At 46.2% G+C, this 27,893-nt stretch overlaps 1 protein-coding gene across 1 annotated transcript; it reads right to left on the minus strand.

The window, feature by feature from the left end:
• Positions 1 to 27,640, minus strand: MRPL45 (mitochondrial ribosomal protein L45). Its single transcript, XM_037993926.2, has 8 exons — positions 27,518 to 27,640; positions 26,152 to 26,329; positions 25,300 to 25,417; positions 19,484 to 19,582; positions 4,438 to 4,486; positions 2,434 to 2,583; positions 928 to 1,101; positions 1 to 712 (listed from the first exon to the last, which is right to left on the minus strand). The coding sequence occupies exons 1-8, from the start codon at positions 27,581 to 27,583 to the stop codon at positions 626 to 628; spliced, it is 921 nt and encodes a 306-aa protein (XP_037849854.1). The 5' UTR covers positions 27,584 to 27,640; the 3' UTR covers positions 1 to 625.
• Positions 27,641 to 27,893: the final 253 nt, after the last annotated feature.

Genomic DNA, 27,893 nt, shown 5'->3' on the forward strand with positions numbered 1-27,893 from the left:
TGAGAGACAAATTATTTTTTTGGATTCATATTTTTCCATAAAATACAAATGCTGATTCATCAGTGAGTCAGTAAATGAAGAAGGGCCTCTTAAATATCTTATAAACACTAATTATTCTTTTCCAGTCTGGATTTCCTTAAAGTCACATCACTCACAAGCAGGCTTATCTTCCACTTCTGCCATTTGAAGGCCGGTCTATGCCCAGCCTGAACCAGGGGAAATGTACAGAACTCACCAAAATTTTACCAACACTCTTTGACAGCGTTTTATTTCAAACTCTGATCCCTGCCCTGTGATTACAAAGAGGATGCTGCTGGTTCTCTCTCTCAGTCCCTGCTGTGGAAAAAACTGGCATCCAATGTTCTCTGAAACATACTGTCTTTCATCTAGACTCAGAAGCTAGACATAAAATTTAAAAAAGAAGAGTGTACATGGCCATGTTATACCTGCCACCTGCTAGGGCCCAGCCATCAGCCATGGTTGCTGAGGATGAGACTACTGAAAAGACCTGAGCAGGATGGGAGAGAACAAAGGTAGTTCTTTCTATAGCATGATGGGAATGGGAGACTTCAAAGCTTCCAGCAGCCTCATCACCCAGGCTTCACCCCAGAAGTCATTTTTGTCATCAGGCTAGCTGAGGCTTCTGGGCCTCTCCTTGTGCCTCTTCATATTCTTCTTCTGGTTTCAGCTGAGGGCCAGGGATCATCACCGTCTGAAAGAGTAGGATGCCAAGTTACCCACCAACCAAGCCTATGGCTAACCCAGAACTTCATCCCCTGCTCCCACCCATCCATCCACCCACCCACCAAGCCTTCCCTTCCCCGGTGGTGCATCACCCCCTCTTGCCACTAGGGAGAGCCCAACAGAGTGGCTTAGCAGACCCCAAGTACTGCCTCAGCTCTCTTTAAACCATGCAAGCCACCTTACCTTAAGGATGGGCTGCTTAGGGGGTGCCCATGGCGGAACGATCTTGCTATGCATTCTCCAGCTTCCATATGGGTTTGTCAACTGCTTTTCGAATACAACATACTCCAGGACATCCTTGGGTACATCTTCCTGTCCATACATCAACCGGCCAAACCGGTCATAGATGGCCAGAGTCTGCAAGGATAAAAGCAAATCTGGCCTCTTAGTTTTTTTGGTGTATGAGTGTGAGTTGTTTGTTTTATTGTCACACAATCTTTTTTTTTTGAAGATGGAGTCTCACTCTGTTGCCTTGGCTGGAGTGCAGTGGTATGAGATTGTCTCACTGCAACCTCTGCCTCCTAGGTTCAAGCGATTCTCCTGCCTCAACCTCCTGAGTAGGTGAGAGTACAGGCACACACTATCATGCCTGGCCAATTTTTCTATTTTTAGTATACACGGGGTTTTGCCATGTTGGCCAGGCTGGTATTAAACTCCTGACCTTGTGATCTGCCCGCTGTGGCCTCCCAAAGTGCTAGGATTACAGGCGTGAGTTACTGTGCCCAGCCAGAAAAAAATCTTTTTTTTCTTTTTTTTTTTGAGATGGAGTCTCGCTCTGTCGCCCGGGCTGGAGTGTAGTGGCCAGATCTCGGCTCACTGCAAGCTCCGCCTCCCGGGTTTACGCCATTCTCCTGCCTCAGCCTCCGGAGTAGCTGGGACCACAGGCGCCCGCCACCTCGCCCGGCTAGTTTTTTGTATTTTTTTTTTAGTAGAGACGGGGTTTCATTGTGTTAGCCAGGATGGTCTCGATCTCCTGACCTCGTGATCCGCCCGTCTCGGCCTCCCAAAGTGCTGGGATTACAGGCTTGAGCCACCGTGCCCGGCCCAGAAAAAATCTTAATGGGTAGAAAAAAATTATCTCGGAATTCTGAATCTAGGACTATCTGATCAACTACTGACACTTTACTCTTACAAGTTCTTTGACAGGGGGCAGGGATGGGGGAAGTCAAGACCAAGAAGGAGTGGGGCACAATGGCTCATGCCTATAGTCCCAGCACTTTAGGAGGCTGAGGTGGGCAGATCACTTGAGCCCAGAAGTCTGAGACCAGCTTGGGCAAAATGACAAGACAGGTCTCTACAAAAAATACTAAGATTAGCCAGGCGTGGTGGCATGCCCCTATAGTCCCCGTTACTTGGAGGCTGAGGTGGGAGGATTGCTTCAGCCCAGGAGGTTGAGGCTGCAGTGAGCCATAATCACATCACTGCACTCCAGCCTGGGTGACAGAATGAGACACTGTCTTGGAGAATAAAAAAAAAAAACAGGAAGGGTGGGAGAGAATATCCTCACACGTCTTAGTAGAGCCAGCATGTAACAGTGGAAAGGCGACAGCAGCACAGCAAGGAAGACAGATCACAGTGTACCTTTTGTTACTGCTTACAGTCCTGGGCAACCACACCCAGCACTCCAGAGGGAGGTGCCCAAGCTCAGTGTAAAGAAAAGCTGGGAGGAAGGCAGACTAGTGCCTCTACCTGCCGGGTGTGCATGCGTACGGTGACCTGGCCGTACACGTTGCCCTGGTTCATCATACTTGAACAGCGAACTTGAACAACATGGGAGGGCTCTAAAGATTCCACGAAGCTCCAGCGGACGGTCTTATATTTGATGTCCCAGGTCATGTCCTAAGGGCAGAGGAGAACAAGTTCAACTGGATTTTTCCCTCCCTTTAAGGAAGCTGGTGCTGCCACACTGCTCTTACTTCCTGCAAGACTACAGCCAACAGGCAGCACATTTCCCACCACATGCTCTCTTGTGCCTGTTTTCTCTTGCACCTTCCCAAGTTTTGATTAAGCTATTGGGCAAGTTCACCTGACAACTCTCTCTTTATCTAAATCACAACTTCAGACCCACCTTCCTCTTTGAGCACCCTTCTCCAAATCAATGAAAACCACATTCCAAACTGCCAGCATGCCCAATACACCATCATCCCTCCCATACACTTTCATAATCTGGCAATTATTGCATGTACTTGTGTTGACTGCATATATATATATTTTTCCCACTCACCTATTAACAATGAAAAGTGGGAATTTTACAGGACTTAAGGGCTAAACTGCTAGGACTGGGGAAGACTTATAGAAACTGAAGTTCTATTGATAGAAACCCAAGGTTCTTTTTTTTTTTTTGAGACGGGAGTCTCGCTCTGTCGCCCAAGCTGAAGCAGTGGCGCGATCTCGGCTCACTGCAAGCTCCACCTCCCAGCTTCACACCATTTTCTTGCCTCAGCCTCCCAAGTAGCTGGGACTACAGGTGCCCGCCACCATGCCCCGCTAATTTATTTGTATTTTCAGTAGAGACGGGGTTTCACCATGTTAGCCAGGATGGTCTCGATCTCCTGACCTTGTGATCCACCTGCTTCAGCCTCCCAAAGTGCTGGGATTACAGGCGTGAGCCACTGCACCCAGCCCCAAGTTCTTATTCTTGAATCTCTAACTGAACTACAAAGTTCTTATCCTTGGGGGTCCCTCTAAGTGCCTCACACTGCTGTTACCACTCAATATAAGCCTCACGAACTCTGGTTAAATCCTTCATGATAGTGCAGGCATATGGAGATGTGGCCTCGTATAGCCCATATCCAAGCCTCAGGATGCTCCTGCAGTGTCATGACTGCTGGTTGAGGGACCTCTTTTATTCACCAGGGCCCTTACCAGAGTCCGTGTCAAGACATTATCATTCAGCTACAAGCAATGAAACTTCAGCCTGTACCTTAAACTTCCTACACTCTCAAAACTGATCCTTCTTAAGAGAAACCAGGCAGGGCATGGTGGGGCTCATGCCTGTAATCCCAGCACTTTGGGAGGCCAAGGTCAGTGGATCACCTGAGGTCGGGAGTTAGAGATCAGCCTGACCAACATGGAGAAAGCCCGTCTCTACTAAAAATACAAAATTAGGCCATGTGCAGTAGCTCAGACCTGTAATCCCAGCACTTTGGGAGGCCAAGGCGGATGGATCGCGAGGTCAGAAGACTGAGACCATCCTGGCTAACATGGTGAAACCCCGTCTCTACTAAAAAGACAAAAAATTAGCTGGGTGTGGTGGCGGGTGCCTGCAGTCCCAGCTACTCAGGAGGCTGAGGCAGGAGAATGGCATGAACCTGGGAGGCGGAGCTTGCAGTGAGCCGAGATCTCGCCACTCCACTCCAGCCTGGGCGACAGGGCAAGACTCTAAACAAACAAATAAATAAATAATAACAAATAAATAATAACAAAATAATAAACAAATAAATAAATAATTAGGTGGGCATGGTGGCGGGCACCTGTAATCCCAGCTACTTGGGAGGCTGAGGCAGAAGAATCACTTGAACCCGGGAGGTGGAGGTTGCGGTGAGCCAACATCACACCATTGCACTCCAGCCTGGGCAACAAGAGCGAAAATCTATCTCAAAAAAAAAACAGAAAAGAAAAGAAAAACCAGAGACGATATCTAGAATCTGTCCACTCAGTCACCCCACAGTTCTAAGGAGGATGAGAACTTACTGGAAAACAGTGTTCAGTTACCAAGGTATGAAGTCGGTCATGGTCTGAGCTACAAAAGAAAACAATAAATATCATTGACTACTGCTCTTATAATACCCTGTATGAAGACTGAAAATGGCCCTGAAAATGGAAAACAATTCATTTTTACAAATGTTTTCGGCACATCTTGTATAAGCCAGGTATATAATATGCTAAATTCTAGGGGCACAAAGACAAACAATAATGTGATTTACCAGAAAACCCTGAGATCTAGTAGCAGAATAAAATTATATTACAAAAAAAAAAATTTTTTTTTAATTATGTTTAAATCTAAGGAGCAGGAGGAAATTTCTCTAAAATTACCATATATCTTTAAGAAGGGTACCCTCACTGGGACATAGGACCTGATTTTTGCTCTAAGCTAGTATGAGCAACAAAGTTCAACACAAGTAACAATCAATAGCTTGTTTTCTCTCCTCTTGCCTCTGACCTAGCATCAGTACCATCTGGCTTGGCCTTATATCTTTTTTTTTTTTTTTTTTTGGAGTCAGAGTCTCACTCTGTTGCCAGGCTGGAGTGCAGTGGCGCGATCTCGGCTCACTGCAACCTCCACCTCCCGGGTTCAAGTGATTCTCCTGCCTCAGCCTCCTGAGTAGCTGGGATTACAGGCGCATGCCATGACGCCCACCTAATTTTTGTATTTTTAGTAAAGATGGGGTTTCACCATGTTGTTGGCCTTGTATCTTACAATCTCATCTTTGAACCTAGTCAAAGATAATCATGTCTTTCCTGGTCCTATTCTCTCTCCTTTATCTTGTTGCTGCCAGAGTGGCCAAGTTATGCTGACTCTATACAGTAATGGTTAGAAAAACACAAAACAGCCGGGCGCAGTGGCTCACACCTGTAATTCTAGCACTTTGGGAGGCCGAGAGGCGCGGATCACAAGGTCAGGAGATCGAGACCATCCTGGCTAACAAGGTGAAACCCCATCTCCACTAAAAATACAAAAAAAAATTAGCTGAGTGTAGTGGCGGGTGCCTATAGTCCCAGCTACTTGGGAGGCTGAGGCAGGAGAAAGGCATGAATCCGGGAGGCAGAGGTTGCGCTGAGCTGAGATTGTGCCACTGCACTCCAGCCTAGGCGACAGAGCAAGACTCCGTCTCAAAAAACAAAAAACAAAAAAAACAAAAAACCCCACAAAACAGACAACAAACCCTAGCTGCTGTAGGTACAAGATTTTAGGAGGGTTCCTAACTGAAGAGTATCAAATCTAAGGCCATAGATTAGCTTCTTTCAGATACATACACGACTTTTCCCCAGTTTACTATGAGCAGTTTAACTCTTTGTCCCCTTTGAAAAATCTTGCTCTCTAAGCCCAGAGTGGGTAAAGGATTAGTTCTAACATGTCTATCTGCTTCCCTTTCATCTCCATTCCTACTAGGAAAGATTCCAAGTCATTTCCTCTACTGTAGGAACAGACTAGACTAGACTGAGCTGTGGTGACAACTACCATGACTGGCACCTCTGAGTGAACTCTTCCTCCTCACTATCCTGGCATAGAAGTCTTCAGTGAAAATAAATAAACTCAATTTTCCATGAGTTCACTTACTGTTTTGCAATAGAATTTACTCTGAAAAGGTAGACATCTGCTTCTGCAACATAACAGACTGAGTTAATGTAAAACTACTCCTACTATAAACATTTTAAAATGTTGGATAAAATGGGCCAGATGCGGTGGCTCACCTCTGTAATCCCAGCACTTTGGGAGGCCAAGGCAGGCATATCATGAGGTCAGGAGATCAAGACCATCCTGGCCAACATGGTGAAACCGTGTCTCTACTAAAAATACAAAAATTAGCCAGGTGCAGTGGTACACGCCTGTAGTCTCAGCTACTCAGGAGGCTGAGGCAGAAGAATCTACTAAAAATACAAAAATTAGCCAGGTGCAGTGGTACACGCCTGTAGTCTCAGCTACTCAGGAGGCTGAGGCAAGAGAATGGCTTGAACCCAGGAGGTGGAGGTTGCAGTGAGCCAAGATCGCGCCACTGCACTCCAGTCTGGCAACAGAGTGAGACTCCATCTCAAAAAGAAGGACATGTTGGATAAAATGTGAAATACACAAATACACTTTTTTTGGTTGGGGGGGATTGCACCACGGCCCTCCAGCCTGGGCGACAGAATGAGACTCTGGGACTACAGGTGCGCGCCACCACACGCAGCTTATTTTTAGTAGAGTTGGGGTATCACCATGTTGGCCAGGTTGGTCTCGAACTCCTGGACTCAAGTGATCTGCCCGCCTCGGCCTCCCAAAGTACTGCAATTATAGGCATGAGCCACCATACCCGGCCAAAAAATAATTTGACAGAAACCACCGCTAAGGAAACCCAGACATTGTAATCATTAGTAAAGACACAAATCAATTGTCCTAAATATGCCCAATGAGCTAAAGGAAACCACGGACAAAGAAGTAACGAAATCAGAAAAACAATGTGTGAACACATTGAGAATATCGCTAAAGAGACAGAAATTATAAAAGGGAACCAAACAAATTATAGAGCTAAAAAGTACAATAAATTTTAAAATTCACTAGAGGGGTTCAACAGCAGATTTGAGCAGGCAAAAATCAGTGAACTTGAGGATAAGGTAATTAAAATTACATAGTCTAAAATGCAAAGAGAAAAAAGAATGAAGAAAAATGAACAAAACCTTGAGGAACCTATGGGACATCATCAAGTATACCAAATACACATCACAGGAGTCCCAGAAAAAGAAGAAAGAAATGGATTGAAAAAAAAATTTGAAGAAATAATGCGGCCAGACACAGTGGCTCACACCTGTAATCCCAGCACTTTGGGAGGCCAAGGCAGGTGGATCACCTGAGGTCAGGAGTTCAAGACCAGCCTGGCCAAGAGGGTGAAACCCTCTCTCTACTAAAAAGTACAAAAATTAGCCGGGTGTGGTGGCAAGCACCTGTAATCCCAGCTACTTGGGAGACTGAGGCAGGAGAATCGCTTGAACCTGGGAGGCAGAGGCTGCAATGAGCCGAGATCAGGCCACTGCACTCCAGCCTGGGCAACAAGAGTAAAGCTCCATCTCAAAAAATAAAATAAAATAAAAATAAAATGCAAAAAAGAAAGAAAGAAATAATGGCCGCAGACATCCCAAATCTGATGAAAGACATTAATATGTACATCCAGGAAGCTAAAAAACCTCCAAGCAAGATAAATTGAAAGAAATCCATACCAAGAAACATTAAAACCGAAGTGTCAAAACCCAAAGACAAAGAATGAATCTTGAAAGCAGCAACAGGCTGGGCATAGCAGCTCATGTCTATTATCCCAACACATTGGGAGGCAGAGGCAAGAGGATCACTTAAGGCCAGGAGTTCGAGATCAGCCTGGGCAACAAAGCAAGACCCCTGTCTCTACAAAAAATTAGGAAAAAAAAAAAAAAATTAGCCAGGTGCTGTAGCACACACCTGTAGTCCCAGCTACTCAGGGGCTAAGGTGGGAAGATCGCTTGAGCCCAGCAGGTTGAGGCTGCAGTGGAGCTATCATTGCACCACTGTGCTCACTCCAGCCTGGCTGATGAAGTGAGAACCTGACAGGAAAAGAAAGAAGGAAAGAAAGAAAGAGAGAGAGAGAGAAAGAGAGAAAGAAAGAAAGACAGGAAAGAAACAAAGGCTAAAGGGGATTCTTCAGGCTAAAATGAAAGGACACCAGAAAGTAACTCAAAACCACAAGAAAAAAACAAAAAACACTAGTAAAAGTAACTACATAGGTAAATATAAAAGCCTGTATTATTGTACTTTTGGTTTGTAATTCCTCATTTTTCATTCTATATGATTTAAAAGGCAAATGCATAAAACAATAATTATGAATTGATGTAATAGGCACCCAAGGTATAAAACTGTAATCTGTGATAATGAAGCAGGAGAGACATAATAAAGTGGGAGAGAGAGACATACAGGAGCAGAGTGTTTGTATATTATTGAAACTAAGTTGATATTATTCAAACTAGGTTGAACTAGCCACCGCGCCTGACCGTGTTTCTCTATTTCTGCAAAAACCACTGTTGGGGACAGGCACGCTGGTTCATGCCTATAATCCCAACACTTTGGGAGGTCGAGGCGGGTGGATCATTTGAGGTCAGGAGTTTGAGACCAGCCTGGCCACTTAATGGGAAAGGACAGTCTCCAATAAATGGTGCTAGAAAAATGAATATTCACACGCAAAAAAAAGCAAAAACATCACATACTTTTCACTACATACAAAAACTAACTCAAAATGGAGCAAAGACCTAAATGTGAGAACTAAAACTATAAAAATCTTAGAGAAAAAGAAAGGGGAAATACTTCATGACACTGGATTTGGCAATGATTTCTTGAATACGACACCAAAAGAAAAAACCCAATATGGTAACAAAAGAAAAAAACTTGATAAACTGGATTTCATCAAAATTACAAACTTTTTTGCATCAAAAGATACTATCAAGAGTGAAAAGATGGCCGGGCGCGGTGGCTCATGCCTGTAATCCCAGCACTTTGGGAGGCCGAGGCAGGTGGATCACCCAAGGTTGGGAGTTCAAGACCAGCCCGGCCAACATGCTGAAACCCTGTCTCTATTAAAAATACAAAAATTAGCCAGGTGTGGTGGCACATGCCTGTAATCCCAGCTACATGGGAGGCTGAGGCAGAATTGCTTGAACCCAGGAGGCAGAGGTTGCAGTGAGCCGAGATCATGCCACTGCACTCCAGCCTGGGCTTCAAGAGCAAAACTCCATCTCTAAAAAAATAATAATAAAAGTGAAAAGTCAAACCATAAAATGGGGGAAAATATTAGCAAAGCATTTATCTGATAAGGGATTAATATCCAAAATAAATAAAGAACTCCTATAACTCAACAATAAAATAACAGTCTAATTTAAAAATAGACCTTTCTGGGCCGGGCGCGGTGGCTCAAGCCTGTAATCCCAGCACTTTGGGAGGCCGAGACGGGTGGATCACGAGGTCAGGAGATCGAGACCATCCTGGCTAACCCGGTGAAACCCCGTCTCTACTAAAAAATACAAAAAACTAGCCGGGCGAGGTGGCGGGCGCCTGTAGTCCCAGCTACTCGGGAGGCTGAGGCAGGAGAATGGCGTAAACCCGGGAGGCGGAGCTTGCAGTGAGCTGAGATCCGGCCACTGCACTCCGGTCTGGGCGACAGAGCGAGACTCCGTCTCAAAAAAAAAAAAAAAAAAAAAATAGACCTTTCTGGGCTGGGTGCAGTGGCTCACGCCTGTAATTCCAGCACTCTGGAAGGCTGAGGCGGGTGGATCATCTGAGGTCAGGATTCGAGACCAGCCTGGCCAACATGGTGAAACCCCGTATCTACTAAAAATACAAAAATTAGCTGGGCATGGTGGTGCATGCCTGTAATGCCAGCTACTCAGGAGCCTGAGGCAGGAGAATCGCTTGAACCCAGGAGGTGGAGGTTGCTATGAGCCAAGATCGTGCCACTGCAGTCCCGCCTGGGTGACAGAGAAAGATTTTATCTCAAAAAAAAAAAAAAAAAAGGAACTGTCTTCAAAGAAGATGTACAAAAGGCCAATAGCACATGAAAAGATGCTCAATGTCACTAGCTATTAGAGAAATACAAAGCAAAACCATAATGAGATACCACACTTCACACCCATGAGGATGCCTATTATAAAAAGAAAAAGGTTGGCCATGGTGGCTCACACCTGTAGTCCTAGCACTTTGGGAGGCTGAAGCAAGAGGACTGCTTGAGCCCAGGAGTTTGAGACCAGCTCGGGCAATACAGTGAGACCCCATTTCATATATATATATATACATATTTATTTTATTTTATTTTATTTTATTTATTTTATTTTTTTTTTTTGAGACGGAGTCTCACTGTATCGCCCAGGCTGGAGTGCAGTGGCCGGTTCTCAGCTCACTGCAAGCTCCGCCTCCCAGGTTTTTACGCCATTCTCCTGCCTCAGCCTCCCGAGTAGCCGGGACTACAGGCGCCCGCCACCTCGCCCGGCTAGTTTTTTGTATTTTTTAGTAGAGACGGGGTTTCACCGTGTTAGCCAGGATGGTCTCGAACTCCTGACCTCGTGATCCGCCCATCTCGGCCTCCCAAAGTGCTGGGATTACAGGCTTGAGCCACCGCGCCCGGCCTATACATATTTTTTTTAAAAGAATAAAAGGGCACGGTGGCTCATGCCTGTAATCCCAGGACTTTGGGAGGCCGAGGCGGGTGGATCATGAGGTCAGGAGATCGAGACCATCCTGGCTAACACGGTAAAACCCCGTCTCTACTAAAAATACAAAAAATTAACTGGGCGTGGTGGCGGACGCCTGTAGTCCCAGCTACTCAGGAGGCTGAGGCAGGAGAATGGCGTGAACCCAAGAGGCAGAGGTTGAAGTGAGCTGAGATCTTGCCACTGCACTCCAGCCTGGGTGACAGAGCAAGACTCCATCTCAAAAAAAAAAAAAAAAAAAAAAGAATAAAAAGGAAAGTAATAGGTATCAGTGAGGATGTAGAGAAACTGGAATCCTTGTGCATTGGTCGTAGGAATGTAAAACAGTGTAGCTGCTATGGAAAACCATATGGTGGTTCCTCAAAAAGTTAGGGTTTTTTCTGAGACAGAGTCTCATTTTGTCACTGAGGCTGGAGTCTAGTGACACAATCTTAGCTCACCACAGCCTCAAAAATCCCTGGGCTCAAGCAATCCTTCTGCCTTAGCACCTCAAATAGCTGGGACTATAGGCATGCGCCACCACGCCTGGCTGATTTTTTTTGTTTTTTTTTTTGAGACGGAGTCTCGCTCTGTCGCCCAGGCTGGAATGCAGTGGCGCAATCTCCACTCACTGCAAGCTCTACCTCCCAGGTTCACGCCATTCTCCTGCCTCAGCCTCCCGTGTAGTTGGGACTACAGGTGCCCGCCACCGTGCCCGGCTAATTTTTGTATTTTTTTTTTTTAGTAGAGACGGGGTTTCACCGTGTTAGCCAGGATGGTCTTGATCTCCTGACCTCGTGATTCGCCCGTCTCAGCCTCCCAAAGTGCTGGGATTACAGGCGTGAGCCACCGCACCTGGCCCCTGGCTGATTTTTTAAATGTTTTTGTAGAGATGGGGGTCTCACTCTGTTGCCCAGAAACAATCCTCCCACTTTGGCCTCCAAAAGTGCTGGATTACAGGTATGAGCCACCCAGCCCCTCAAAAAGTTAAACACAGAGCTACCATGTGATCCAACAACTTCAGTTCTGAGTATATACCCAAATGAATTGAAAGCACGAACTCGAAGAGATACTTGTACACCAACAATCACAGGAGCATTATGCCACAATAAAAAGTGGAAACAACCTGAACGTCCATCACTAGATGAATGGATAAACAAAATGTGGACCGGGCGCGGTGGCTCAAGCCTGTAATTCCAGCACTTTGGGAGGCCGAGATGGGCGGATCACGAGGTCAGGAGATCGAGACCATCCTGGCTAACATGGTGAAACCCCGTCTCTACTAAGAAATACAAAAAACTAGCCGGGCGAGGTGGCGGGCGCCTGTAGTCCCAGCTACTCGGGAGGCTGAGGTCGGAGAATGGCGTGAACCCGGGAGGTGGAGCTTGCAGTGAGCTGAGATCCGGCCACTGCACTCCAGCCTGGGCGACAGAGCGAGACTCCGTCTCAAAAAACAAAACAAAACAAAACAAAATGTGGTGTATATACATACAATGAAATATTATTCAGCCTTAATAAGGAAACACATGTAGCCAGGCATGGTGGCCCACACCTGTAATCCCTGCACTTAGGGAGGCTGAGGCGGGTGGATCACCTGAGGTCAGGAGTTTGAGACCAGTCTGGCCAACATGGTGAACCCCATCTCTACTAAAAATACAAAAATTAGCTGGGTGTGGTGGCAGGCGTCTGTAATCCCAGCTACTTGGGAGGCTGAGGCTGGAGAATCGCTTGAACCCAGGAAGCAGAGGTTGCAGTGACCGGAGATAGAGCCATTGCACTCCAGCCTGGGTGACAAGAGTGAAACTCCATCTCAGAAAATAAATAAGTAAATAAATAAAAATAAGGAGACACATACTACAATATATATGAACACTGAAGACATCATGCTAAGTGAACTAAGCCAATCGCAAAAGGTCAAAAACTGTAAGATTCCACTTATGTGAGATACCTAGATGCCTTTGTCCATTCAGGATGCTATAACAAAAATACCATAAACCAGGTGGCTTATAAACAACATGTATTTCTCACAGTTCTAGAGGCTGGGAAGTCCAAGATCAAGATCAAGGCACTGGCAAATCTGGTGTCTGGTGAGAGCCTGTTCCTCATAGATGGTGACTTCTTGCTGTGTCCTCAATGGGCAGAAGGGGTGCACAAGCTCCCTCGGGTCTTTTTTTTTTTTTTTTTTTTTTGAGACAGAGTCTCCTCGCTCTGTTGCCAGGATGGAGTGCAGTGGTGCAATCTCAGCTCACTGCAAGCAACCTCCACTTCCTGGGTTCAAGCAATTCTCTTGCCTCAGCCTCCTGAGTAACTGGGACTACAGGTACATGCCACCACGCCCAGCTAATTTTTGTGTTTTTAGTAGAGACAGGGTTTCACCATGTTGGCCAGGATGGCCTCAATCTCTTGATCTCGTGATCCACCTGCCTCGGCCTCCCAAAGTGCTGGGATTACAGGTGTGAACCACCACGCCCAGCCCCTCAGGTCTCTTTTATGAGGGCACTATTCCCATTCATGAGGGCTCCACTCTCATGACCTCATCACCTCCCAGAGGTCCTCCCACAGCCTATACCATCACCTTGGGAGTTAGAATTTCGACAAATGAATTTTCAGGAACACAAACATTCAGACTATAGCATCAGGATGGTTAAATTCATAGAGAAAGAAAGTAGACGGCTGGGTGTGGTGGCTCAAGTCTGTAATCCCAGCACTTAGGGAGGCCGAGGTAGGAGAATTACTCGAGGCCAGGAGTTTGAGACCAGCCTGGCTAACATGGTAAAACCCCATCTCTACTAAAAATACCAAATAAATAAATAAATAAATAAATAAAGTAGAATGGAGGTTACCAGGTGATAAGGGAAGAGGGGAATGGGGAATTACTGCTTAGTGGGTACAAAATTTCTGTTTGGGATGAACACAATCTGGAAATGGATAGTGGTAAGAATTGTACAACACTGTGAATGTACTTAATGCCACTGAATTATATACTTCAAAATGATAAAATGGTAAATGTTATATTATATGTATTTTACCACAAATGTGTAAAAGCTATTATTAATCGTATAATTTTTTTTTTTTTTTTTTTTGAGACGGAGTCTCGCTCTGTCGCCCAGTGGTGCAATCTCGGCTCACTGCAAGCTGTGCCTCCCGGGTTCACACCATTCTCCTGCCTCAGCCTCCTGAGTAGCTGGGACTACAGGTGCCCGCCACCGCACCTGGCTAATTTTTTGTATTTTTAGTAGAGACGGGGTTTCACCATGTTAGCCAGGATGGTCTCGATCTCCTGACCTCGTGATCCGCCCGTCTCGGCCTCCCAAAGTGCTAGGATTACAGGCATGAGCCACTGCACCCGGCCCCAATCTTATAATTTTTAAGATAAATGATTGTCTTTGATTTTTCCAAAATATCTATTTGTTAAAATTAAAAAATGCAGGAATACAAAATGACAAGAAAACTGTACCAACACTTTGGGAGGCCAAGGTGAGAGGACTGCTTGAGGCCAGAGTTCGAGACCAGCCTAGGCAACATAGCAAGACCCTGTCTCTACAAAAAATTTAAAAATTAGCCAGGTATGGTGGCATGTACTAAGTCCAGCTACTTGGGAGGCCGAAGTGGGAGGATCACTTGAGCCTGGGAGGTCAAGGCAGCAGTGAGGTGTGATTGCGCCACTGTACTCTAGCCTAAGTGACAGAGCAAGATCCTGTCTCAAAAACCAAAAACACGGCCGGGCGCAATGGCTCACGCCTGTAATCCCAGCACTTTGGGAGACTGAGGCAGATGGATCACCTGAGGTCAGGAGTTCGAGACCAGCCTGACCAATATGGTGAACTGCCATCTCTACTAAAAATACAAAAATCAGCTGGGCGTCATGGCATGCACCTGTAGTCTCAGCTACTCCGGGGGCTGAGACAGGATAATTCCTTGAACCCGGGAGGCAGAGGTTGCAGTGAGCAGAGATCGTAGCACTACACTCCAGCCAGGGCAAGAGAGCAAGACTTCATCTCAAAAACAAAAACAAAAATGACAAGAACTAACTAAAACCCAAAAGAAACCAATAAGACGGCCGGGCACGGTGGCTCAAGCCTGTAATCCCAGCACTTTGGGAGGCCGAGACGGGCGGATCCCGAGGTCAGGAGATCGAGACCATCCTGGCTAACACGGTGAAACCCCATCTTTACTAAAAAATACAAAAAACTAGCCGGGCGATGTGGCGGGTGCCTGTAGTCCCAGCTACTCGGGAGGCTGAGGCAGGAGAATGGCGTAAACCCAGGAGGCGGAGTTTGCAGTGAGCTGAGCTGAGATCTGGCCACTGCACTCCAGCCTGGATGACAGAGCGAGACTCCGTCTCAAAAAAAAAAAAAAAAGAAACAAATAAGACAAGAGAAAATGGACCTATTGAAGACATAGATTTTGAAGTTATCAGACACAGATTTTAAAATAACTGTGATTAGTATGTTCAAGAAATTAGATGACAGAATAGAGAATTTTACCAGAGAACTGGACACACACACACACACACACACACACACAAATCAATGGAAATTCTAAAAGTGAAAAACAGAAAATACATATAAAATTAAAAACTCGATAGGTAGGTTAACAGCAGATTAGCTACAATTTGAAAGAAGACAGGAAGATAGATCAGAGAATATCCAGACTAAAGCTGGAAGGGGAAAAAAAAAGGTTGGAAAAATATAGAAAAGAGCTGAAGACACATTTGGCACATAGTGAAAGATCTAACATATGTGTATTCAGAACTACACAAGGAGACGAGAAAGTGGAGCAGAAGCAACATCTGAAGAGATGAGTTCTGACTGAGAATTTTCCAACACTGACAAAAAAAGCACCCAAAGATTTAAGAAGCAATATGAACCCAGAGCAGGATAAAAGACACATACATGGCCCGGTGTGGTGGCACATGCCTATAATCCCAGCATTTTAGGAGTCTGAGGGGAAGTATCGCTTGAAGCCAGGGATTCAAGACCAGCCTGGGCAACAAGGCCAGACCCTGTCTCTACAAAAAAACTAAAAAATAAATAAATAAAATAAATAAAAATTTAAGAAGACATAGATAAATCATAGTAAACTGCTGAATACTAAAGAGAGAGAAAAAAATCGTTTTTGCTTTTTTTTGTTTTTTGAGATGGAGTTTTGCTCTGTCGCTGAGGCTGGAGTGCAGTGGCACGATCTCAGCTCACTGCAACCTCGGACTCCCGGATTCAAGTGATTCTCCTGCCTCAGCCCCTCCGGAGTAGCTAAGATTACAGGCATGCACCACCACACCTGACTAATTATTGGATTCTTTTTTTTTTTTTTTTGAGATGGAGTCTTGCTCTGTCACCCAGGCTGGAGTGCAATGGCGCGATCTCGGCTCACTGCAACCTCCGCCACCCGGGTTCAAGCAATTCTCCTGCGTCACCTTCCCGTGTAGCTGAGATTACACGCATGCGCCACCACATCTGGCAAATTTTTTAATTATTATTATTAGTAGAGATGGGGTTTCACCATATTAGCCAGGCTGGTTTTGAACTCCTGACCTTGTGATCTGCCAGCCTCAGCCTCCCAAAGCACTGGGATTACAGGCGAGAGCCACCATGCCCAGCCCAAGAGAAAATCTTCAAAGCACACAAAGTCAGCTGGGCACAGTGGCTCACACCTGTAATCCCAGCATTTTGGGAGGCCAAGGTGGGCGGATCACAAAGTCAGGAGTTCGAGACCGGCCTGGCCAATATGGTGAAACTCTGTCTCTACCAAAAATACAAAAATTAGCTGGGCGTGGTAGCGGGCACCTGTAGTTCCAGCTATTCTAGAGGCTGAGGCAGGAGAATCATTTCAAACCGGGAGGCGGAGGTTGCAGTGAGTAAAAATTGTGCTATGCACTCCAGCCTAGGAGACAGAGCAAGACTCTGTCTCGAAAGAAAAAGATAAATAAAAGCACACAAAATAAAAATAAACTTTAACAAAATTTTTTTTTTTTTTTTTTTTTTTTTTAATTTTTTTGAGACGGAGTCTCGCTCTGTCGCCCAGGCTGGAGTGCAGTGGCGCAATCTCGGCTCACTGCAAGCTCCGCCTCCCAGGTTCACGCCATTCTCCTACCTCAGCCTCCCGAGTAGCTGGGACTACAGGCGCCCGCCACTGCGCCCGGCTAATTTTTTTTTTCTGTTTTTTAGTAGAGACGGGGTTTCACCATGATCTCGATCTCCTGACCTTGTGATCCACCCGCCTCGGCCTCCCAAAGTGCTGGGATTACAGGCGTGAGCCACCGCGCCCGGCCTAACAAAATTTTTTTTAAAAAAGTTAATTTCTCCATAGAAACAACAGTAACGCTGAGGAGGGCGGATCACCTGAGGTCAGGAGTTCGAGATCAGCCTGGCCAACATGACAAAACCCCGTCTCTACTAAAACTACAAAAATTGGCCAGGCGCGGTGGCTCACGCCTGTAATTCCAGCACTTTGGGAGGCCAAGACAGGCAGATCACGAGGTCAGGAGATCGAGACCATCCTGTCTTACACGATGAAACCTCATCTCTACTAAAAATACAAAAAATTAGCCAGGCATGGTGGCGGGCGCCTATAATCCCAGCTACTCGGGAGGCTGAGGCAGGAGAATGGTGTGAACCTGGGAGGCAGAGCTTGCAGTGAGCCGAGATCAGGCGACTGCACTCCAGCCTGGGCGACACAGTGAGACTCCGTCTCAAAAAAAAAAAAAATTAGGCCGAGCGCGGTGGCTCATGCCTGTAATCCCAGCACTTTGGGAGGCCAAGGTGGGTGGATTACTTGAGGTCGGGAGTTCAAGACCAGCCTGGCCAACATGGTGAAACCCATCTCTATTAAAAATGCAGAAAATAGTCAGGTGTGGTGGTGCGTGCCTGTAATCCCAGTTACTTGGGAGGGTAAGCAGGAGAACTGCTTGAATCCAGGAGGTAGAGGTTGCAGTGAGCCAAGATCACGTCACTGCACTCCAGCCTGAGCAACAGAACAAGAGTCTATCTCAAAAAACAACAACAACAATGTTTTGAGAAATAAAACAAGGCTGGGCAAAGTGGCTCACATCTGTAATCACAACACTTTGGGAGGCTGAGGCAGGCAGATAACCTGAGGTCAGGAGTTTCAGACCACCTGGCCAACATGGTAAAACCCCATCTGTACTAAAAATACAAAAATTAGCTGGGTGTGGTGGCGTGCACCTGAAATCCCAGTTACTTGGGAGGCTAAGGCAGGAGAATCGCTTGAACCCAGGAGACAGAGGCTGCAGTGAGCCAAGATTGCACCACTACACTCCAGCCTGGGTGACAGAGCCAGACTCCATCTCAAAAAGGGAAAAAAAAAAAAAAAAAATGACCAGCCTCCGTAGTCTGGGCAACGTGGTGAAATCCCATCTCTACAAAAAATATGAAAACTGGCAGGGTGTGGTGGTACACCCCTAGAGTTCCAGCTATTTAGGGAGCTAAGGTGGGAGGATTGCTTGAGTCCCGGAGCTAAGGCTGCAATAAGCGTGATTGCACCACTGCACTCCAGCTTAAGCAACAGAATGAGACAGTCTCAAAACAAGAAACAAAAACAAGAACAGCCTGGGCAACATCGTGAGATCCCATCTCTATTCAAAATAAATAAATTTTTTAAAAGAAATAAAAGTAAAATTAAATAATTAATGGATTTTAGACTACAGGTTTTGGGTCCCACCTGAAGCCCAGCCACAGCAGCCACAGATCAAAGAATGCCAGCAACAGTCCATGGCTAGCACTTAAGATATTCCAGTCTCCTAATATTGATTCTTCATATTCCTAGCAGCCCTAACTTGAATGAATCAAGAAAAAGCTGGGTGGCCAGGCATGGTGGATCATGCCTATAATCTCATCACTGTGGGAGGCCAAGGGAGGAGGATTGCTTGAGCCCAGGAATTTGAGACTCGTCTAGGCAACACAGCAAAACCTTGTCTCTACAAAAAAAAATTTATTTTAATTAGCCGGGTGTGGTGGCAGACGCCGGTGGTCCCAGCTCTACTTGGGGAACTAAGTAGAGTCCCTGAGAGAACCACGTGAGTCCAGGAGGTCAAGGCTGCAGTGAGCCATGATCATGCCACTGCATTCCAGACTGCGCAACAGTGAGACTCCATCTCAATTAAAAAAAAAAAAAAAATGGTGGGGGGGGGGGGCTGGGCGTAGTAGCTCATGCCTGTAATCCTAACACTTTGGGAGACCGAGGCGGGTGGATTGCCTGAGGTCAGGAGTTCGGGACCAGTCTGCCCAACATGGTGAAATCCCGTCTCTACTAAAATACAAAAAAATTAGCTGGACATGGTGGCATATGCCTCCAATCCCAGCTACTTGGGAGGCTGAGGCAGGGGAATTGCTTGAACCAGGGAGGTGGAGGTTGAGCCGAGATTGTGCCATTGCACTCCAGCCTGGGTGACACAGCAAGACTCCATCTCAAAACAAAAAATTAAAAAATAAAAGTGGAGGGAGAGCTGGAAATTTTCACAAGAAATATATTCAAAATAACCAAGGAAAGGGAAATGAAGATACATAAGACAAACACACAAAAAAAATCAGGATGAATTCAGGGATCAGATGGGGTGAAAAAGGCAGCCGTTCTAGCACAAGGTCCCAACACATGCAGATGGAACTGAGACAGACCAAATGGTAGAAATTCCCAGAAGCAGAGAGAGGAGTGAAAGACAGTTTCAGTCACTAATTACTTCCAATATAGGAAGTTCTCTCACTCTAGATATCTTACTTGAAGGCAGAAAACAAATTTGTGCAAAACAAAAACAAACAAAAAACTGTGCCTAAAATAGCTAATTGCTGAGAACAGAATGGGTAAAGATAGGAAGTTCACTTACTTGTTGAGACAAAGGTGAGCTTCAATAAAGATATCCTTAGCTTTTTCAGGGAAGTCCTTTATTTTAAAATTGGCATCATAGTCTTTTATCCTCCGGATTCTGTAAAATGAAGCCTGAGTATTACTTCTAAAGGTCTTCTCACAATTCCATAATTCACAGCTTACACTGAGCTCCATTCATGTCCACCTACTTACTGAATAATTGATTTTTTTTTTTTTTTTGAGACGGAGTCTCGCTCTGTCACCCAGGCTGGAGTGTGGTGGCTCACGCCTGTAATCCCAGCACTTTGGGAGGCCAAAGCAGGCAGATCACTTGAGGTCAGGAGTTTGAGACCAGCCTAATCAACATGGTGAAACACCATCTCTACTAAAAAAATAAAAATATGCTGGGCGTGATGGTGCACACCTGTAATCCCAGCTACTCGGGAGGCTGAGGCACAAGAATCACTTCAACCCGGGAGGCAGAGGTTGCAGTGAGCAGAGATCGCATCACTGCATTTCAGCCTGGGTCACAGAGAGAGACTGCATCTCAAAAAGAAAAAAAAAAAAAAAAAGTAGCTGGGCATGGTGGTGCTGTCTATAATCCCAGCTACTGAGGAGGCTGAGGCAGGAGAATCACTTGAACTTAGAAGGCAGAGGTTGTAGTGATTGTGCCACTGCACTCTGGACTGGGCAACAGAGCGAGACTCCATCTCAAAAAAAAAAGAGTCAGAATAACACTGGGCTTCTTTATTTTGAAATGGAGTCTCGCTCTGTCACCCTGACTGGCGTGCGGTGGCACGATCTCGGCTCACTGCAAGCTCTGCCTCCCTGGTTCACGCCATTCTCCTGCCTCAGTCTCCTCAGTAGCTGGGACTACAGGCACCCACCATCACGCCCAGCTAATTTTCTTTGTATTTTTAGTGGAGACAGGGTTTTACCATATTAGCCAGGATGGTCTCAATCTCCTGACCTCGTGATCCGCCCACCTTGGCCTCCCAAAGTGCTGGGATTACAGGTGTGAGCCACCGTGCCTGGCCTTTTTTTTTTTTTTTTTGAGATGGAGTATCCGTCGCACAGGCTAGAGTGCAGTGGCGCAATCTTGGCTCACTGCAACCTCCGCCTCCTGGGTTCAAGTGATTCTCCTGCCTCAGACTCCCGAGTAGCTCCGATGACAGGCACACACTACCCCGCCCGGCTAATTTTTGTATTTTTAGTAGACACAAGGTTTCACCATGCTGGCCAGGCTGGTCTCAAACTCCTGACCTCATGATTTGCCCACCTCAGCCTCCCAAAGTGCTGGGATTACAGGCCTGAGCCATGGCACCCAGCAACACTGGGCTTCCTAACAGCAACATTAGGAGTTACAAAGACAGGCCAGGTGCAGTGGTTGACGCCTGTAATCCCAGCACTTTGGGAAGCCGAGGCAGGCAGATCATGAGGTCAGGAGATCGAGACCATCCTGGCCAACATGGTGAAACCCCATCTCCACTAAAAATACAAAAAATAAGCCAGGCATGATGACATGTGCCTATAGTTCCAGCTACTTGGGAGACTGAAGCAGGAGAATCACTTGAACCCGGGAGGCAGAGGTTGCAGTGAGCTGAGATCCTGCCACCGCACTCCAGCCTGGGTGACAGAGCAAGACTCCGTCTCAAAAAAAAAAAAAAAAAGAAGTTACAGCCAGGTGGCTCATGCCTGCTATAATCCCAGCACTTTGGGAGGCTGAGGTGGGCAGGTCATAAGGTCAGGAGTTCGAGACCAGCCTGGTCAATATGGTGAAACTCTGTCTCTACTAAAAATACAAAAATTAGCCGAGCATGGTGATGGGCGCCTGTAGTCCCAGCTACTCAGGAGGCTGAGGCGGAAGAATCGCTTGAATCCACGGCAGAGGTTGCACTGGGCGACAGAGCAAGACTCCGTCTCAAAAAAAATAAAAATAAAAATAAGTTACAAAGACAACAGAGCAGCACTTTTATTATTAATTCATTCATTCATTCATTCACTGAGACAGGGTCTCACTCTGTCACCCAGGTTAGAGTACAATGATGCCATCAGGGCTCACTGCAGCCTTGACCTCTGGGGCTCAAGCAATCCTCCCACTTCAGCCTCCCAAGTAACTGGAACTACAAGTGTGCACTACCATGCTTGGCTAATTTTCACTTTTTTTTTAGTTTTTGTAGAGACAAGGTCTCACTGTGTTGCCCAGCTGGTATTCAACTCCTGCTCAAGTGATCCTCCTGCCTCAGCCTCCCAAAGTATTGAGATTACAGGCATGACCCACCACGCCCAGACTTTGAGCAGTACTTTTAATTGAGGAAAAAATTATTTCTATTGCAGAAGTCAATACCTGGGCAAATTATATATGAAGTGGGAGAATAAAAGACTTCTTTTTAGACTTGCAAGATCTCATTTATCCACCATGCAGCCTTTCTCAGGAAGCTGCTAGAAAATGTGCTCCATCAAAGTAATGAAATAAATTATGAAAACATAAAGACATAGGACCCAAGCAACAGGGACTACAACATAAGAGGGAGGCAAGAGGAATATTAGATCCTAAGATGTACAGTTGGCCTTAAGAGCAACTACTCCAGATTGAAACAGGTAAGAAGACTCCAGGAAGGATTTCTTGAAAAAGATGAAATTAATAAAATATTTAACGTTGCATAGCGCAGTGTCTCACACCTGTAATCCCAGTACTTTGGGAGGCTGAGGCATGTAGATAACGAGGTCAGGAGTTTGAGACCAGCCTGGCCGATATGGTGAAACCCCATCTATACTAAAAATACAAAAATATTAGCCAGGCATGGTTGCGAACGCCTGTAGTCCCACCTACTGGGGAGGCTAAGGCAGAAGAATTGCTTGAACCTGGGAGGCAGGGGTTGCAGTGAGCCAAGATCATGCCACTGCACCCCAGCCTGGGCGACAGAGTGAAACTCCCTCTCAAAAAAAAAAATTTAATGTTTTGAATGCACAGAGAGGAAATTACATAACCCACAGTTCCATAAGCAAATGAGCAAATTAAGACACTTCACTTCAGAAAAAAAAAATATTATGCAGGAAAGAAAAAGTATTCATAATGTACTCTATAACTCAGCCGTCAACAGCATTTTCCAAGTTATAACAATGTAAATAGATAATTTGATTAAATTAAAGTGTTAATTTAAGTATGTTAAAGGAATTTATCCCAGGAATGTGAAGTTGGTTTAATATTTGAAAATCAATTAATAAGACCAGGTATGGTACCTCATGCCTGTAATGCCAGCACTTTGGGAGGTCAGGGAGGGTGGATCACCTGAGGTCAAGAGTCCAGGCTGGCTAACATGGTGAAACTCTGTCTCTACTAAAAATGCAAAAATTAGTGGGGTATGGTGGTGCGCACCTGTAGTCTCGCTACTCGGCAGGCTGAGACAGGAGAATCACTTGAACTTGGGAGGCGAAGGCTGCAGTGGCCACGATGGAGTCACTGCACTCCAGCCTGGGCAAAAGAACAAGACTCCATTTCAAAAAACAAAAAAAAAAAGAGCCGGGTACGGTGGCTCACGCCTGTAATCCCAGCACTTTGGGAGGCCAAGACGGGTGGATCACGAGGTCAGGAGATCGAGAGCATCCTGGCTAACACGGTGAAACCCCGTCTCTACTAAAAAATACAAGGCCGGGCGCGGTGGCTCACGCCTGTAATCCCAGCACTTTGGGAGGCCGAGGTGGGCGGATCACGAGGTCAGGAGATCGAGACCATCCTGGCTAACACAGTGAAACCCCATCTCTACTAAAAATACAAAAAATTAGCCGGACATGGTGGCGGGTGCCTGTGGTCCCAGCTACTCGGGAGGCTGAGGCAGGAGAATGGCGTGAACCCAGAAGGCAGAGCTTGCAGTGAGCCAAGATTGTGCCACTGCGCTCCAGCCTGGGTGAGAGCGAGACTCCGTCTCAAAAAAAAAAAAAAAAAAAAAAAAAAACAAAAAAACTAGCTGGGCGAGGTGGCGGGCGCCTGTAGTCCCAGCTACTCGGGAGGCTGAGGCGGGAGAATGGCATAAACCCAGGAGGCGGAGCTTGCACTGAGCTGAGATCCGGCCACTGCACTCCAGCCTGGGCGACAGAGCAAGACTCCGTCCCAAAAAAAAAAAAAGAAAATCAATTAATATGTCATATCAACAAAATAAAGAACAAATATCACATGATCATCTCAATAGACACAAAAAAGCATTTGACAAAATGTGACACCCCTTTATACTCTTTTAACCTCAAAGCCTTGCTTGTACTGTTCTGTTTCCCTAGAATGCTGTTCCTCACCACACTTCTCCATCTGGCTAACTCTAAAAAAATCCCAACTTTTTTTTTTTTTTTTTTTTTTTTTTTTTTTTTTTTTTTTGAGACCATAAGGTGGATCATAAGGTCAGGAGTTCGAGACCAGCCTGGCCAATATGGTGAAACCCTGTCTCTACTAAAAATACAAAATTAGCCGGGCATGGTGGCGCATGCCTGAAATCCCAGCTACTCAGGAGGCTGAGGCAGGAGAATCGCTTGAACCCAGGAGGCGGAGGTTGTGGTGAGCCAAGATTGCGCCATTGCACTCCAGTCTGGGCAACAAGAGCAAAACTCCATCTCAAAAACAAACAAACAAAATCAAATATATGATTAAAAAAGGATTCAACACACTCCAAAGTCAACTCCCTAACTGATATGACAAAAATTACCAATAAACGCAGGGATGCTAAGAATCAGAAGGCCCGCTGGGCGCAGTGGCTAACACCTGCAATCCCAGCACTTTGGGAGGCCGAGACGGGCAGATCACGAGGTCAGGAGATCGAGACCATCCTGGCTAACACAGTGAAACCCCGTCTCTACTAAAAATACAAAAAAAAAAAAAAAAATGAGCCGGGTGTGGTGGCAGGCACCTGTAGTCCCAGTTACTCAGGAGGCTAAGGCAGGAGAATGGTGTGAACCTGGGAGACGGAGCTTGCAGTGAGCTGAGATCACGCCACTGCACTCCAGCCTGGGCAACAGAGCAAGACTCCGTCTCAAAAAAAAAAAAAAAAAAAAGATCAGAGGGCCCACATTATTCTGCATTAAATACAGACTCTACTACAAAGAAGAAAATACCATAATGGGCCGGGCGCAGTGGCTCAAGCCTGTAATCCCAGCACTTTGGGAGGCCGAGACGGGCGGATCACGAGGTCAGGAGATCGAGACCATCCTGGCTAACTCGGTGAAACCCCGTCTCTACCAAAAAATACAAAAAACTAGCCGGGTGAGGTGGCGGGCGCCTGTAGTCCCAGCTACTCGGGAGGCTGAGGCAGGAGAATGGCGTAAACCCGGGAGGCGGAGCTTGCAGTGAGCTGAGATCCGGCCACTGCACTCCAGCCTGGGTGACAAAGCAAGACTCCGTCTCAAAAAAAAAAAAAGAAAATACCATAATGTTATTAAGAGAGTCGGCCGGGCGCGGTGGCTCAAGCCTGTAATCCCAGCACTTTGGGAGGCCGAGACGGGTGGATCACGAGTTCAGGAGATCGAGACCATCCTGGCTAACACGATGAAACCCCGTCTCTACTAAAAAATACAAAAAACTAGCCGGGCGATGTGGCGGACGCCTGTAGTCCCAGCTACTCGGGAGGCTGAGGCAGGAGAATGGCGTGAACCCGGGAGGCGGAGCTTGCAGTGAGCTGAGATCCGGCCACTGCACTCCAGCCTGGGCGATAGAGCGAGACTCCGTCTCAAAAAAAAAAAAAAAAAGAGAGTGATATCCAATCCAATTAACCCAAAAAGATCTCTTTGGGATAAAGTAGCAACAAGAAATTGTTATTCTAATACCAAGTCCCAACTGTGTCAGACACCTACGATATTTTCGAGGCCATAGTCTTCTTCATTCGTTCAGTTCTCTGTATCAGTCCCTCCTTTGAAAGAGATGATATGCGTGCATCACCCTCAGGAGGAACATAGGCATCAAATATACCAGCTGTAATAAGGGAAGAAAAAAATTAAGAAAGCGTTGAAAGATTGAGAAAAACTCATAAAATTGAAGTAATGTACAATTGGGAAGGATTGTGGATATGAAGTAGACTAATGAAACAGACTTCCATGTAGAGAGAACTATGTTACACTAGAAAAAAAACAGAACAAGGCTGGGCGCGGTGGCTCACACCTGTAATCTCAGCACTTTGGGAGGCTGAGGTGGGCAGATCACAAGGTCAGGAGTTCAAGACCAGCCTGGCCAAGATGGTGAAACCCCTTCTCTACTAAAAATACAAAAACTAGCCAGGTACGGTGGCAGGTGCCTATAATCCCAGCTACTTGGAAGGCTGAGGTAGGAGAATCACCTGAACCTGGGGGGCAGAGGTTGCAGTGAGCCGAGATTGTGCCATTGGGTGACAGAATGAGACTCTCTCTCAAAAAAAAAAAAAAAAAAACAAAACAAAAAAAAAAGCCAGAAAGATTTAAGTAAGTCTTCTCTCAGAGCCTCAGTTTCTACTTCCACAAAATGGGGAAATTTCACTCTTGTCTTCTACAGACAGTGTGAAAGTAAGTTCAAAGAACAACTTCATGATATACAGTGTATTTAAGGCTAATCATTATTGAGGTTGAACTGACTTAATGCTTAATTAAATATCATCAATCATAGTCTAAGTCATCCCAAGTTCCAGAAGATCTCTGACAGAAGGATCCCAGGTCAGGGTCCCAGAAATACCTCACCTGTACAGGCCAGATGTATGGGATGGTCCGGTTTTTCTGGAGGAATAACCAATCCTGCTTTCCGGGCATGTTCCATAAATTCTTTTTCTGTTTTAAATTTAGGTTGATAAACAGGAGGTGTGAAACGTTTTTTAGTTCTTACTGGAACTATAGCTGAGGACTGAGTCACCAGAACTGGCTGGAAGGTAAAGGAAAGGTTAGGAACCTAGAAAAAACATCTACTATCTTTTACAAACTCTAAGCAAAGCACTATAGAAAGGGCATATCCAAAGAATGCTTCAGGAACAATTATAAAACAATGAAAAATTGCATTAGGACCTTAATACTTAGGAGTGTCTCCAAATAGAAGACAGTTGGCAACGTTTATTAACATCACATTTACTAAAGGCTTTCCTTTAGAACTTTCCACAGTACAGGACTATGCTAACTCTACGGATACTGAGTTGATTAAAGCAAGTTTCAAAGAACTGATGGTGATAGGGAAACACCAACCCAATACTGAAAAGAGCAGAATACTATTCTTTATTACTTTATTTTTTGAGACAGATCGCTAGCCTGGAGTGCAGTTGCACGATCACAGCTCACTGCAGCCTTGGCCTCCTGGGCTCTAGCTATCCTCCCACCGCAGCCTCCCAAGTAGCTGGGACTACAGGAGTGCACCATCGCACTCGACTAATTTAAACATTTTTGTAAAGACGGGTTCTTACTATGTTGCCCAGGCTCATTTCGAACTCCCGGGCTCAAGCCATCCTTCTGCCTCGGACTTCCAAGTGCTGGGATTACAAGTGTGAACCACCGCGCCTGGCCCTGAATGCTATTCTTAAACTATAAGCAAAGTCCTCTTGTAGGCATCTGCTCCATATTTACTCGAGATATTTTGCTCATTCTATCGGGAGTCTCACTGTAAACTTTATTCTGTCGTTTTAGCACCCAACTGACCAATAAACCCTTGGGAACCTTTTCTCTCTGATCATGAGGTTTGCTCAGACAGGGGCAGTGACAATATGGGACGCCCTCATTTTCGGCTAGTCTTCAACGTAGTTCATTTATAAGAATCGAAGATTACGAAGTCCACCTTCCAGCCCATTACTTGTCTCCCCTTTAACATCTCCTCGCCAGACGGACCCAAATCAGTCCGGAAAAACTTAATCCCCGTTAATTCACTCGCTCTCACGGCCTTGTCTAGGCTCTGCCCATTCGACCACTGAGCTCAGTAGCTGGGTCCTGTCCACCTCGGCCTCTTCCACGGCCTAGGTATGACTCGTATTGTCCCAGCTCACCAAGGACAATTGCACAGAGAGTATTTCCCTCGACTCTGTCCTCCTCTTCTAGCCCCTAGGGTCCTATCGACCCCGTCCCTACCCACCTGCCGAGACCACCAGCCCAAAACCCTCGATAAACGAGACAACCCTTGAGGTATGGGGGCTGCCATCTTGTTCCCGCAAAGGCCGCCGGGAAGGGAGCTGCGAGTGTCGGGTAGGAGAGAAGCCGCATAGGGTGGAGCTAGCACAGGAGTGGAATTTTCCAGGGAGCGCGCCCTCCGCCGTAATGTGGGCAGCGAGGACGCGCACGTGCTCGCGGGAGTGGGGGAGGGTGGAGAAGGGAGGGTGGAGTACGGTCGCGCGTGCGCAGGGAGACGACGTTGGGCGTAGGGTGGAACGCACGGTTGTCACGCGCCAGCAAGAGAGCGCTGGAACGCGAGCTGCGCCTGCGCGCGAGGCTTTCTGGCTGCCGGGGAATAG

This window comes from Chlorocebus sabaeus, chromosome 16 (genome assembly GCF_047675955.1).
Source record: "Chlorocebus sabaeus isolate Y175 chromosome 16, mChlSab1.0.hap1, whole genome shotgun sequence".
Taxonomy (NCBI): Eukaryota; Metazoa; Chordata; class Mammalia; order Primates; family Cercopithecidae; genus Chlorocebus; species Chlorocebus sabaeus.

Bases quoted from the DNA above. Each gene is read 5' to 3' on its own strand.
- MRPL45 (XM_037993926.2), bottom strand. From the start codon at position 27,583: ATGGCAGCCCCCATACCTCAAGGGTTGTCTCGTTTATCGAGGGTTTTG. The intron at 26,330-27,517 runs GTGGGTAGGGAC...TTTACCTTCCAG, and splicing joins TGGGCTGGTGGTCTCGGCAG to CCAGTTCTGGTGACTCAGTC. The intron at 4,487-19,483 runs GTAAGTGAACTT...TTTCTTTTGTAG, and splicing joins GCTCACCTTTGTCTCAACAA to CTCAGACCATGACCGACTTC.